The following is a 12844-nucleotide window of genomic DNA, read 5'->3' on the forward strand; positions in this document are numbered from 1 at the left end:
TCTTGGACTGTTTATGTTCAGGTCAACCTCGAATCAATTGAAGAACATTTGAATATGTCTTGATACTTACCCTGTTCTCCAGGTCACTTACCAAGCTAGAAGCAGTGCCAATTCACCCTTACAGCATAAAGAAGAGATCACTTCAGTTCCACAAGATTACAGTTTGGTAGAAGCATGCATTTACGGCAGTTCAAGTCTTTCTTCCGAGGTCCAACTCGTCACACGTTGGACTAACTATAATATGACTTATTCATAAACCATGTCCATGCTGCTCACAATATGTTAATATAGTATAGTTTTTAAATACTTAGAAAGATTAATAATAATAGATTCTAGAAATAAATCGATTTTTAAGTTCAAGTACTTAATAATTGTTGGCCGCCCTATGGGGGTTGCTAGCAGCGAAGATCATTCATGGGATCAAGATGGTTGTTATTCTCTCTAGTAGCAAGTAGCTGCGTCAATGCAATTTACACTGGTCGTTTCAGGTATCCTTGCCTTGTGATTGTTGCTACTAGTGAGCCCACTACTAGCAGTACTGTAATACTAGCACAGGTTATTCCAGCCTAACCTGCAGGGATATATATTGTGATCCCAAACGCAGCTTGAAATGATTGGTTAGTTATACCTTTAATTGAAAATGGACCATATTGAACACTGGAAATATTCTGAGCACCCTGGGAGCTCCCAAATTGGTTGTCTGGCAGCGAATCAAACTTGAAGTAGCAGACATTTCTATACGAGAAAGATCACATCCGTAAATCATTATTTGACAAGAAGTTCCGAAATAGAAACAAAGCTCTGTCAAATAGTGCGGTAATAGGCAGCACAGATCCCACTGCTACACCAGCAGAGAGTCGAGAATGCAGGAAAGGAGTGATTGGAGCCTAGCCCGAGTGGGTACCAGATACTACTCAATTCATCAATTAGCCTTGAGGCCTTGATACGAAGTCAGTCTCATTACAACAAAATCAAAAGTCTAGTAGTAACCAAATCTGGATTGTCTCATAGATGAGCCAGCTCATCGAGCATTATATCCCTTTTCACCTAGTGAACCTAGTATCATCTCAAACCAGCTTAATGTCAACTGACCCTGTTCGATCTCCCTCGCAGCGATCCGACTAGCAAAGGTTCCAGCCAAATATATCCATTCGAAACCTCCTAGCGCTAGATAAGTGGAGACATGCAGGTTTTCAAGAAGGCGTGGGCCACAAAGAGAATTGATCGGACCCCTATTACCCATATACAAGTGGCACCCGATCCAAGTGCGGTGTTATACAAGTGACTACTAGTAACATTGTAAGGCTCGCGACTATAAGTTACCTGAAGACTCGAAACACCGAAACACTTCAGCACCTGGTACTAATGGTGTCATGCAGGGTTCTGGATGTTATGCATAGTATTATCATCAGCCATACGGTGCAGAAAGAGACAAACTTGGGTCTTTTCAGAGAGCATCGTTATGATCGGGGCGCGAAAGATCGCGATCTCGATCTCGGTTATTCGGCCACGCGCCAGCGCAGGCTGACGTATTCATTTCTTCCTTCATGACTGGCACTGTGGGACCTCAGCCCATAGCTTTCCGATGTTTATGGTTAACAGAGCCGCCGATCACAGGTCTCAGAACTGCTAGTACATTCTATTACATCTTTTTGTTTGTCTATCATGGCACCTTTCATAGGACACATTAATGGGGAAATAGGGCGCACAGTCGGCTACACGGGTGTTCGAACAATCGAAGAAAGCAAGGGATGCGGCGCGAGCGCTGACAAGGTTAGTCACCCTGCTCCCCTTGAACCGGCTCTCGGTCAATGCAGAGTCGACAGCGGAGAGGTCTTTGACTCCGTATGTGCAGAAGTTGCGACATGATGCTACACTGGAGATTGCCGAGCCGCCGTTATCCATGTGGACATTTCCTTGACAGCCTCATCTCGATCATGACGGTGACGCCTCTAGCGAAAGATCATTCAATCTTTTCGAATAATAATCTCTGTAGTTGCGCGAATGTAGTTGTCTTCATGACTCTCTGGCTGCGGCCATTGCCGGATCTCACTCTCCTGGGATGATGCGGCGGATTTTGTCGTACTCCGATCCATTCCTCCCATCTCGATGATATTCTCCTCGCTCTCCGATGGTGACAGTATCTCTGTGCGTCCAATGCGGGAGTCGTAGATGGTGTTGAAATGTCGACTGGATCGCGTCGCGTTTCCAGTTTTGGCACGAGTATCATTTGTTTGCGGACCTGTTCCGTATCGGGGGTCGTTGTACTTTCCCTGACCGGCGTAATTACTGGATTTCAGAAAGGAAATCGTCGATCTCGCCAGAGACCACACAAATGGTAGGTTCGTCACGTACATGCCGATGGAGGCTTCGCGGAGGTACCAGAACTGATAGCTGTTGTCATAGATATTTTTGAAGGTGAAGTATTTGGAAGTAATAGCGCATGCAAGCTGGCACAATCACCAAGTCAGTTGCAAGTTCCTATCGCAGTATGCACTACCGGCCTTGACACTTACAACCACGAGGCCCATCGAAAATACAATGATCACTGGCAGTTTGGTCTTCCATGCCATTTGCGCGCGCATGAACATTGGCAACACGACAGAGAGAATCATGACATCCGAAGAAATGTTGAAAATTGCCTGGGTGATCTCGTAGATTCTATAAGTGGCACACTCGCTTTCTGGGGGAGGCAGGGTCCAATGCCCTGTGAGATAAGGCTTGCAGTCGAGGAACAGCACGAGCTCGGAGACGATCCAGCCGCATAACGTGTATATACCACAGATTATGACCACTCGGTTCTGCCATAGATTTTTCCTGTTGGGGCAATTCCGTAAGACAGGCATTCTTGCCCAGAGCCGATGGGGAGATGACCTTACGTGAGTCGGAAATAGACCATCAGCATACAAGCCTTTAGTAGGTATATGGTGCAAAGCTGGCACTGTGCAATGGCTGCGTTAGCACTCACATTCCGCTTGTGCCATGATGGTGGACGATACCTTACATTTTCTGAAGCGAACTCGATCTTGGAACCTTTGACCCTCGCCGCAATCTCCGCAGCGGTAAAGGTTTCATATTGTCCAGGCTCGTATAGATTACTTCCTCCTCCCTCTGCTATCTGGATGTTGGTGACAGCAAATGCTGTATAGAACCCCTGGTAGGCTCAAGCATCAGCGTTTAGGTGGTAGGCCCAGTATTTAGGTCCGCAGGCACACTTACCACGGCCGCAAGCATAAGGTAATCTTCCACCTGGAACACCCAGCGCATTCTCAACCATCGTCCATATCTAGAGAAGTTATCAGCAAGTTGAAATACTAGTCTCGGCCAGTCCCACATACATCCGCACGAAGAACAGCAGCATCGCAATGCTGTACATTATCCAGGTGCTGACCACCAGGTCATGCGAGGAGCCACCGCCATCAGTGGCCATCGTTACCTCCGTTCGATCGGATTGAAAAGCATGAGAGGCATGCTAGCTACTCTGTACGTAAGGAGTGCTAGTCAATATCTTTTTATGAAAAGGGAGGCAAAGGTGGAACAAACCTAGGGACTCCAAGGTGCTGACAAAAAAATGACCCACACAGGCCGAGAAAACGGCTGGCCGCTGTAGGATCCCAACTCGAATCCTTCGTTCGGTGTTCTGGAGAGGTGCATGCCGTGCCAGCCAACTGCCAGCCTACTGCAATCAAAGTGGCAGCAAATCATTGTCAAAGAACCAACCTAGTGGCCACTAAACTCGTTTGTCCTCATGCAGCGGTTCCGGTTGCCAGCATTCTTCTGGAAGGCCCCTGAATCAGCACGACACCTCATAATCAACCCTTAAACAGAAATCTTGCATAAGGCACGCTTGCCAAAGGGACCTTTCGATTAATGCCAGTGCGTGCTGACATGCACAGCTGTTCCAAAAATGCGTCGGAATCCAGAGCCCAGGGTCACTTGACCGGTTATTCATCATCGTATTGCTAGAGAGGCCTGGCTTCCTTTTCCGTGCCGAGGCCCATAAATCCACCGAGCTTCTGTCCAAGTCAGGAGACAATCGTGATGATCCGATCATTTTCTGGGAGTACACCATTTTGCCGATTCATAACCAATGCCAGTGTCCCACAAATTGCACATTTTGATAGGCTCGTTAAACGTGGGCTAAACGTGGGCTAAACGTGGGCACGCCTGTTCTGAGTTTCGCGGCGACAACCACAAGTTGTTATTGCAGATGGCAAAACCATCTTCAAGTCATTGGCGTACTCGAATAAATTAGCTGCGTGTTCCCCTCCACTCAACTGTGGAGCGGCAGTCATAAGCCTGCAGGCAACCCGGCTAAACTCTCGGAAGCGCCAGAAGCTGATCGGAATGCTCCGATGAGTCGCAGTTCGTCATTTCGAGTTTTCTCGCTTGGATTTAACTAGGACTGTAGAGCATTAGCAACAAGTGCAACCTGGGCTACAGCTCCGACACTAACGAGAAGTGGAGGACCACTTGTCATTCGAGTATGCTTGGGATCCAGCGCCGACTTCTCGGTCTAGAGCAATTTCAACTAAAGCAATAAGGGAAGGTGTAATGGAGAAACAGCCATAGCACTCGACTAGTTTGCCGGTGTGGAGTCAATCCTCGATCGTGGCAACGAACGGACTGGGACCAACGGCCAATGAAGACTGAGAGAGACGTTTGGGGGGATGAAGGAGCATATGCAGTGGGGACTTGGACATCGAATACTCCGTCAAGCAGACGGCAGCGCGGGTAAAGCTGTCGGTCAAAGCGTGGCACTTGCTGGCCCCCATAAGTGTCCTTCACAGCCAACAGAGATTAGAGATTTTAGGGGGATTTAAACCTGACTGGCATTGCGGCAGTACTGTGGTTGACTCCGTTGATTTTGTTAGTACGGTGGAGAGGTGTAGGGATTGAATCCTTCTCAAATCGCCATGCGAAGCTTTGAATATCAACTCTGAATGGCCCTTTGAAGTATTAATAATCATATGAACGGCAGAATCCAAAGGATTCAAATCCCTGCCCCTCTCCACCGTACTAATAAAATCAACGGAGTCAACCACAGTAGGTTGCTGAACTAGTAATGACTGGTGTGCTGTAGGAGACTCGACTACTATTTAGTGGCCAATATCATGCCATGAACGTGTCCAGTAACCTGAATTTAATGATTCAGGTATCCAGATGGAAGTAGCAGCAGAAAGTTAGTTACTGTGTAGTGCCTTCATGGCTGGCCTCTTGGCCTTTCTTGGCCTTAGCGGCCCTCTTCGGGCTCTTCACTAATTCCTCCCTGCAGTAAGAGCCACGAGTTGCAGAAACTTACCCCTGTCAATCAAAGGCCCTGCACTATATAGGTTGTGAGGCGGTGATAAGCTAGAAGACGCGAATAGGTTGACAGGGCTGGCACTTGCACAAGGTTAAATCAACCCGGACGAGATCAAATGTTTAAATGTGAATGTTTCCATGGGTCGGCCACGGCGAGCATGATTGGGGGTGGTCTTAGCCAACTCGCTAAGCATTGCTAAGCCCACCTAAGCATTGGGTGGCGGCTTGTCCCGGCCGACAAAACTTGCCATGCGAGAAACAAAAAAAAGTTAGCAGAGAAAAATTCCCGACTGCCAAGATAACAATTTACCAATTTATCTCCGCCGATTGTTTCCAATCAAACCGGCCTGGTTTTATGAAAGAGGAAGACTATAAGTTATCCGTTCGCTACATGACTAGAGAATTCTAAGTTGCTAGTCGTTTGCTCTATAAGCAGGGCATCATATCCTGTCCATCTGCTCTTTGTTTCTTCTTTTTCCCTTTTCTTCCGTCACGCAGGCTGGACCAGCTTATCTTTCAGCCTAGACTTCTTATCTCTGGTGGTGGCCCTCTTCCGGAACTTTGACACTTTCAGACAGCCCAGGCTTTCGCGGATACATAGTCCGATCAGACCTCAGCATGGCCATCCCCATGCATGACGAAGAGAAGGCTATGAGAGCTTCGCTCTCTGCGCCTTATGATTCAGGCAAAGAGTCTACCGCCTCTCCTGCCTCGGGAGGCGCATTTTCAAGAGTGAACGATGCGATTTCATCTCTCAAGCTGCTTGAGAGGCGGGGTATCGAGAGGGTACCCGAAACCGAACGGCATAGCTCCGTGACGACTGCTGACTACCTGAAAATGGGTGTTCTGTGGTTCTCGACCAGTATCACCGCTAACAATGTTGCCGTTGGTATGTACGGGCCGTTGGGATACTCATTGAGCTTTGTGGACTCTGCTCTCTGTGCCACATTTAGCGCTTTCTTGGGGGCTGCTGGAGTGGCGTATATGGCCACCTTTGGCCCGCAAAGTGGCAACCGTACAATGGTGAGTGTTGCAAAATATTGATTGGTTTTGATGGTCTTGCTGATGTGTGGCATTGAAGGTTGTTGCACGATACTTCATGGGCTACTATCCCAGCAAGATTGCCTGTCTGTTGAACATCATTATTATGCTTGGATATGGTATGATTGATTGCTTGGTGGGTGGTCAAATTGTGAGTTTTACCTTCTACCTTTTAAAACCTTTCAAGACCCTATCTGACGGTTTCCGATCGTACCTAGCTGGCTGCGGTGGCTGATGGGAAGATGACTGTTGTGGTCGGTATCATCATTGTCGCAATTCTCACTTGGTTGGTTGTCGTCTTCGGTATGAAACCTTTCCACGCCTATGAAAGGTAAGCTCTCGCATCTCCACGCCGCATTCCTAGAGTTGTGCTCACCATCACAGATGGGCGTGGGCTCCTCAACTGGTTGCCATGTTTGTTCTTGTGGGTTGCGCAGGCCCCAACTTCGATACCTCCCTCGTATCCACCGGCAACACTGAAACTTTGAACGCGGATCGCCTCACATTTTTCTCATTGTGCCTCTCAAGCTCCGTCGCCTGGGCTCCTGCTGGTGCTGACTTTTTCGTCTACTTCCCGCCCACCACCTCCAAGTGGAAGACCTTTATGTCTGTCCTGGTCGGTCTTGGGCTGTCCTTGACCTTTGCCAACTTGATGGGCGTCGGCCTAGCTTCGGGCACCCTGACGAACCAGAAGTGGGCCGATGCCTACGATACATCGTCTGGTGCACTGATTCTGGCCGGGTACGATGGCCTCGGCGGGTTCGGCAAGTTCTTGGGCGTCATCATCGCTCTGGGCTTGGTCTCCAACAACATCCCCGGCACGTACTCCGCCACTCTCGGCTTCCAGATCATGGGCCGGCATCTCGAGCGTCTCCCGCGCTGGTCCCTGGCCTGCGTCAGCACCATCATTTACACCGCTTGTGCCCTTGGTGGCCGGAACCATCTCTACGACATCTTCGAGAACTTCCTTGCCCTCATGGGCTACTGGGTCTGCATCTACCTGACCATTGCGCTCGAGGAACACCTGATCTTCCGCCGCAACCGGGGCTTCGACTGGGACGCTTGGGCCGATCGAGCCAAGCTGCCCCTCGGCATTGCGGCGCTGACTGCGTTCCTCATCGGCTGGGCCGGAGCGATCGTCTGCATGGACCAGGTCTGGTATGTTGGGCCCATTGCCAAAATGGTCGGCTCATACGGTGCCGATCTGGGTATTTGGGTCGGTTGCTCGTGGGCCATGCTGGTATACCCGCCGCTGCGGTACTTTGAGCTGAAGAAGTTCGACCGGTGAACTTGGAATATTGGATTGGTTGAGTGGAGGGATAAAAGGTGGAAGGTCCAAGGTCGACCTTCTGGTTTGGATAACGTCCAGTCGCGGGAATCACTTCATCCCGTGGTCATATATATGATCCAGGCAGGGCTGGGTCCCTAGCATCTACGATGTCTGTGCATGCGTTATGGAGTTATGTATTACTTCATGTTATAGAAATGCTCGAGTCATGTTGGTAATGCATTAATGTCTGAAGTATAATAAGAATTATTTATAGCATAATAGTGCTGAAACTTGTGTCAAGTGTAATGCTGTTAATTAGTTGTGGTCAAACTGCACCTTACTCCGCTCGCTGCCTCCTCCATGTCAAAAAGACGACATAGAACTTCTCCTCCGTCAGCGGATCGAAATCCTGCTTCTTCTTCGGGTCAGGCTGGCCGGCAGCAGCAGCAGTAGCAGCAGCAGCAGCATTGCTTCCCTCGGCTTCCTGTTGCTGTCCAGCAGCCGCTGTGGCAGTCTTGAACTCCTTCTCCGCATCGAATGGAACCAGCCTCGGGGGCGGCTTGACGGCCACCGGGGCAACCTGCCCATTCTCATCTTCAACTCCCCTCACGACATTCCTCAGGATCTCCTCCTTCGCCCCAATCCACGTATACGCCTCTCTCGACCCGGCATCCGCAACCAAAAACACCCTGCCCTCCCCATCCCCATCCCCATTCGCCTCCACCAGCGGAAACCTCCAACCCAGCGCCATCTGCACGATCGCATCCAACTGGTCCCGCTTCCTCATGACCGTCTCAAATTCGATAACCAGTTCCTCCAAGCTAGGCACCCGCTTGAACTGATTCCCCCAGACCCTCCCCTCCTCCCAGGCCGTCAATGGCCGCCGCACGCCCATCTGATCCGCCGGTGTCCTCCCTGCTCGAAACGGGTCAATCCCCAGGGGCTCATTATTCTCCCAGAACCACCAATCCGTGTGCCTGAGCGTGATTGTCATCTTCTTGGGCGCCAGAACCCCTGCATCTGCTTCTTCCTCGGGGCCGGCTACATCGGGGCCTCCCACTCCTCCTCCTTCTCCTCCCCGGCGCTTACTTTCCCTCTCCCCCACCCCTCCGTCCAGACTCTCGCCACTGCCATCGCCACCGCCCTCCGCAGCATCCAGCTTCCGCTTCCCCTTGCGCATCTGCAACTGCCACGCTTCAGTCGCCCGCACAGTTGCCCACATCTGCGCCCACGTATCCTCGAGGAAGAACTGCTGGGTGAAGAAGTGGAGCTCCTGCACAGCATCGCGCTGCTTGGGCGTCATGCGCGCGAAGTAGTCCGCCGGGGAGGAGGGGTGCTTGACGTGCGGGGGCGGCCGGTAGCACCAGAAGGTATGGCGGTTGATGGCCGGGGGCAGGAGCGAGGCTTCATTGTAGATCTGCTGGCATGTCTGAAGGAGGGAGGTGGAGATACGTTTCCGAGATTTGAAGCCCGGGCGGTAGTAGAGGGCTTGCTGGGCGTAGGAGGTGGACGGCGCCTGGCTGCCACTGCTGCCGCTGCTGCTGCTGCTGCTGCTGCTGCCGCCGCCAGTATCGTCGGAGGAGGACTCGAGGGTGAAGTGGTAAATCTTGTTGCGGATTTCGGCGGGGATGTGGGTGAATAACGGGCAGGTGGTTTGGGGGATCATCGGGCGGGAGGGGGCGAGGTCTTGGGGCATTTGGTATGATGCGGCGGTGGGGGGTGAGATGCGGCGGGGAACCGGGCCGCAGCGGGGGTTGCCGCGACGGCGGCGCGCTCGTCGTTGGGCTGGGGGGAGGCTGTTCATTGTTGTAGATTGAAATAGGCTAGATAAAGAATTAGGGATGATGTTGAGGAGGTTGGAAGAAGAAGAGGAAGAAGAAGAAGAAGAAGATGATGATGATGAAGACATGGGAAAGAGAATGAGAATACTGGTCGAATCTATGGGATCTTCGGTGCTTCCAGACACGGCGTTTAAATAACCCCGCAATTCGAACGGTTGCCGCCTGCCTGGCCATTTCTGCCTGGCGGGCTGGAGGTCGAAGCTCGTGCGCTTGAGTCATGTCATCCATACTATTAGTTAGATGTTCGCTACTTCACTGGTTGAAATAGAAGCTAAATCGCTAGATCGTCAAAAATGGTAAGCATTTTTTGTTTACTCTAGTATATGTGGAAGGCCGTCAATGAAGGTGCATCGATCGGACAATAGGCGCAAAGCCCTGTCTTGGTGAGACATGACACCCTGATGATACCTAAATGCGATCCGTCTAACCTCGTATAGTGCTGTACATAGTAACACCACTATATCGTCGGGTACATATATCCCATTGCCGTAAGTTAGATGAAGGCTCTGTAGGGATGAGAATCTAGGATCATTTGAGCGATTAGCAGAGTCTATTCGAGAGCTACGGCCAAGTAGAAGCTTCAATTGAGCCCATAATTGACAGTGTAATTCATACTAGCAGTCGCCTGTATTTTCACTCTGTAACCGGTAAGGAAGGTCTATGCAATTACAGCATACCATCACCTCAAGAAATCATGTATTTCCAAGGACGGAAAACCTGTGCAGCCAAACGGCGCCCTAAACCGTGAACCTGCTCTAGCAACTACTACTCAGGGCCTCCCTGACTGTGGCGGGTGACCAACTTACCAGAGTCAAGGGAGATCTCGGTACAAGACCGGCCGGTCGCACCACAAGAATTACCTACCACCCTCTAGATAGCCTGGCTGCGACGAGGCGGGTGAGTGGTTTTTGGTATGTTTTTGTTCTATAGATTGATGATGATGTCTAAATAGTGAGGGGAGTCTATTCATGAAAGAATGACCTTATTCTCTAGACATATATTACTAATACTGTCTAGAGTAGTCTTGCACCTATTTAGATTCTTCAGTGTCACATATCTTGAATACAGCACATATGATGATTGTCTATGTTGCCATAGCAAAACTTCTGCCTCAACTATAGTGTATCTTAGACGAACTATGTTGTCCGATGACATGATATATTGTCTACTTTGTTCTGAATACTAGCACTCTTATATGATAGATAACGACTTATAGATCTTATACACAGACTATAATAGTCAGGTACACACGATCGATGTGCACGGCCCATCATTGTTTGTGTGTACAGTACATGTGAGGCATCAATGGCAGTCAAATTGGGCTTGATATGTGATACGTGCCTGATCTAGTTCTAGTACAAAATGACATGACAAAGTCGATATGTGATATTTAAACAAGTTATTGATGCATCTTCTTGTGCCACGCAAAGCATACTTCGGGGCATGGGTGCGGTTTTCTGACCAAAGGTTCTTTAAGTCTAGCTCCGAACCAAGGAGATTACACCACGATCCTAAAATGATACAGTCAATGAGATGATACTTGGGAACAGAGCTGAAATTGAATGCATAACGAAGGAAAAGATGAGAGGTTGCTGTGACTATAACAAGTAGATCAGCCTCGGTAAGCATGCGAAATACTGCAATGGCGTCATTGGGCCGAGTGGAGCGTCAGACCAACGGCACCGACCGACCACCAACTACTAACCGATCCTACAGACCTAACTTATTTATGTGCCTGGAACCCAAGTTCTGACCTCCTCTTGGCAGATAGCTATTTGCAAACGTGGGGCGGACCTTATATCCTACACGCCATGTTCTTTCTTACCTACCTCTACTACAAACTGCTAGCCGTCTTCCTCAGGCGAATTACCGTGCGAAAAACCCCTGAAGCCAGCCCTGATGAGGTCCTGCAGATCGATTCCCGCGACGGTGGCCGGACCATCAAAGTGCACTTGTATCGCAATGCCTCCGCATCGACCTCCAAGCCCACGCCTGTATTGGTGAACTTCCACGGCAGTGGCTTCGTCTTTCCGCTCCACGGCAGTGACGACCCGTACTGTCGGCAGATGAGTCGCGAGACCGACCGGACTGTTCTCGATGTCCAGTACCGCCTCGCTCCCGAGAACCCTTTCCCCGCGGCGCTGAATGACGCCGAGGATGTCGTGCGGTGGGTGCTCGCTCAGCCAGACAAGTTTGACCTCAGCCGGGTGTCCCTGTCCGGGTTCAGTGCCGGCGGAAATTTCGTTCTGGCGGCGGCGGGGAATCTCTTCCCCCCGGAGACCTTTCACTCCGTGATCGCGGTGTATCCTGTCGTGGACATCCACACGGATGCCGCTCTGAAAGTGCCGCCGGATACGTCTGGGAAAGCCATTCCCTTGTTCATGTCGAGATTCTTCGACGCATGTTATACGCACGGCAAGTATGATACCAGAGATCCCCGCATCTCGCCGCTGTATGCGAACCCGGAGCGCTTTCCCAGTCGGGTGATGATTGTGACGGCGGCGTGTGATAACTTGGCGGTGGAGGCGGAGACACTGGCCCACAAAATTGCCAAGGCGCCCGGCAAAGATCGTGAGGTGGTGCAAGTGCGCATGCAGGGTTGCAATCACGCCTTTGATAAACGGGCATTACCGGGAACCGTACAGTGGGATGCTAGAGAGAAGACTTATGCCATGGCGGGGGCGATGTTGTCGCGTTAAAGGGAAGGACAGAATAGCAGCAGTGGCAGTAACTTAATTAGTGTGTACGGTCCATGTAGCAGGATATTCAAGATGGAGTCCCCTATGAGGGAACAGGGCAACTTTATTGGTACCGCACGGAGATATGGGGGTCATGCAAATCATGATGCAGGAGATTACGCGGTGAAGTCTTTCTGTATGGTAATTAACTAGGTAGTCAAGACATGGTGCCATTACCCTGAGCGGAGCTCAAGAACACCCCTAGAAGGCATTGGCCTGGGCAGATCACGACACTATAACTATTACATATTACCCTCCTGTTGACTAACTAGAGTCTAGTAACTAGTGTCCTGGATAGCGTCCTCAACGTCCAGGACAAGGAGATTGACAGATCTGGAGCAGTGGATCCTGGGTGGTCAGGTGGTGTGCAGAAGGCTCCGTATCTGAAGCGGCGGTGCCTGACTGTTTGACTCCATCGGCCACGGTCTAAAACCAAGGCTCTGGTAGCGCCAAATACTGCTCTGCCCTATGCCCTATCTGTTGCCCCGATCCGGGCAGCGGCTGTTACTGCCGTTCATGGAGGGATTACGAAGTGTCCAGTGGAAGCAGTGGAAGGTCAAAAAGAGGAACCATGGGCGTCCATTGCGGTTGACGGATGTGCCTTGAATAATAATCATAATCATAACTAATAAAATAACAATCTGACTAGC

The 12844-nt window shown here is 50.5% G+C and overlaps 4 protein-coding genes across 4 annotated transcripts; 2 read left to right on the forward strand and 2 right to left on the reverse strand.

Moving 5' to 3' along the window:
* Nucleotides 1–1918: 1918 nt before the first annotated feature.
* BP01DRAFT_198501 (uncharacterized protein) lies at nt 1919–3642 on the reverse strand. The gene is made up of 7 exons (XM_025571006.1): nt 3544–3642; nt 3339–3481; nt 3220–3286; nt 3005–3154; nt 2880–2941; nt 2517–2817; nt 1919–2450 (listed from the first exon to the last, which is right to left on the reverse strand). Exons 2-7 carry the CDS (start codon nt 3428–3430, stop codon nt 1968–1970), a joined length of 1155 nt encoding a protein of 384 aa, XP_025433803.1. The 5' UTR covers nt 3431–3481; nt 3544–3642; the 3' UTR covers nt 1919–1967.
* A 2007-nt stretch (nt 3643–5649) lies between these two features.
* BP01DRAFT_389726 (purine-cytosine permease family protein) lies at nt 5650–7865 on the forward strand. The gene is made up of 4 exons (XM_025577940.1): nt 5650–6327; nt 6386–6496; nt 6564–6676; nt 6730–7865. The coding sequence occupies exons 1-4, from the start codon at nt 5923–5925 to the stop codon at nt 7631–7633; spliced, it is 1533 nt and encodes a 510-aa protein (XP_025433804.1). The 5' UTR covers nt 5650–5922; the 3' UTR covers nt 7634–7865.
* BP01DRAFT_354361 (uncharacterized protein) lies at nt 7840–9335 on the reverse strand. The gene has a single exon (XM_025574401.1). It carries the CDS (start codon nt 9309–9311, stop codon nt 7953–7955), a length of 1359 nt encoding a protein of 452 aa, XP_025433805.1. The 5' UTR covers nt 9312–9335; the 3' UTR covers nt 7840–7952.
* Nucleotides 9336–11149: 1814 nt separating this feature from the next.
* Nucleotides 11150–12373, forward strand: BP01DRAFT_354362 (putative esterase/lipase). The gene has a single exon (XM_025574402.1). It carries the CDS (start codon nt 11268–11270, stop codon nt 12153–12155), a length of 888 nt encoding a protein of 295 aa, XP_025433806.1. The 5' UTR covers nt 11150–11267; the 3' UTR covers nt 12156–12373.
* The last annotated feature ends 471 nt before the right edge of the window (nt 12374–12844 follow it).

Source organism: Aspergillus saccharolyticus (genome assembly GCF_003184585.1).
Source record: "Aspergillus saccharolyticus JOP 1030-1 unplaced genomic scaffold BP01scaffold_6, whole genome shotgun sequence".
NCBI classification, from domain to species: domain Eukaryota; kingdom Fungi; phylum Ascomycota; class Eurotiomycetes; order Eurotiales; family Aspergillaceae; genus Aspergillus; species Aspergillus saccharolyticus.

Coding starts and splice junctions, on each gene's coding strand:
- BP01DRAFT_354362 (XM_025574402.1), top strand. CDS start 11,268: ATGTTCTTTCTTACCTACCTCTACTACAAACTGCTAGCCGTCTTCCTC.
- BP01DRAFT_389726 (XM_025577940.1), top strand. CDS start 5,923: ATGGCCATCCCCATGCATGACGAAGAGAAGGCTATGAGAGCTTCGCTC. Junction 6,497..6,563: donor GCTTGGTGGGTGGTCAAATT/GTGAGTTTTACC, acceptor GATCGTACCTAG/CTGGCTGCGGTGGCTGATGG. Junction 6,677..6,729: donor CCTTTCCACGCCTATGAAAG/GTAAGCTCTCGC, acceptor TCACCATCACAG/ATGGGCGTGGGCTCCTCAAC.
- BP01DRAFT_198501 (XM_025571006.1), bottom strand. CDS start 3,430: ATGGCCACTGATGGCGGTGGCTCCTCGCATGACCTGGTGGTCAGCACC. Junction 3,155..3,219: donor ACCTTATGCTTGCGGCCGTG/GTAAGTGTGCCT, acceptor TGAGCCTACCAG/GGGTTCTATACAGCATTTGC. Junction 2,942..3,004: donor TCGAGTTCGCTTCAGAAAAT/GTAAGGTATCGT, acceptor GCCATTGCACAG/TGCCAGCTTTGCACCATATA.
- BP01DRAFT_354361 (XM_025574401.1), bottom strand. CDS start 9,311: ATGCCCCAAGACCTCGCCCCCTCCCGCCCGATGATCCCCCAAACCACC.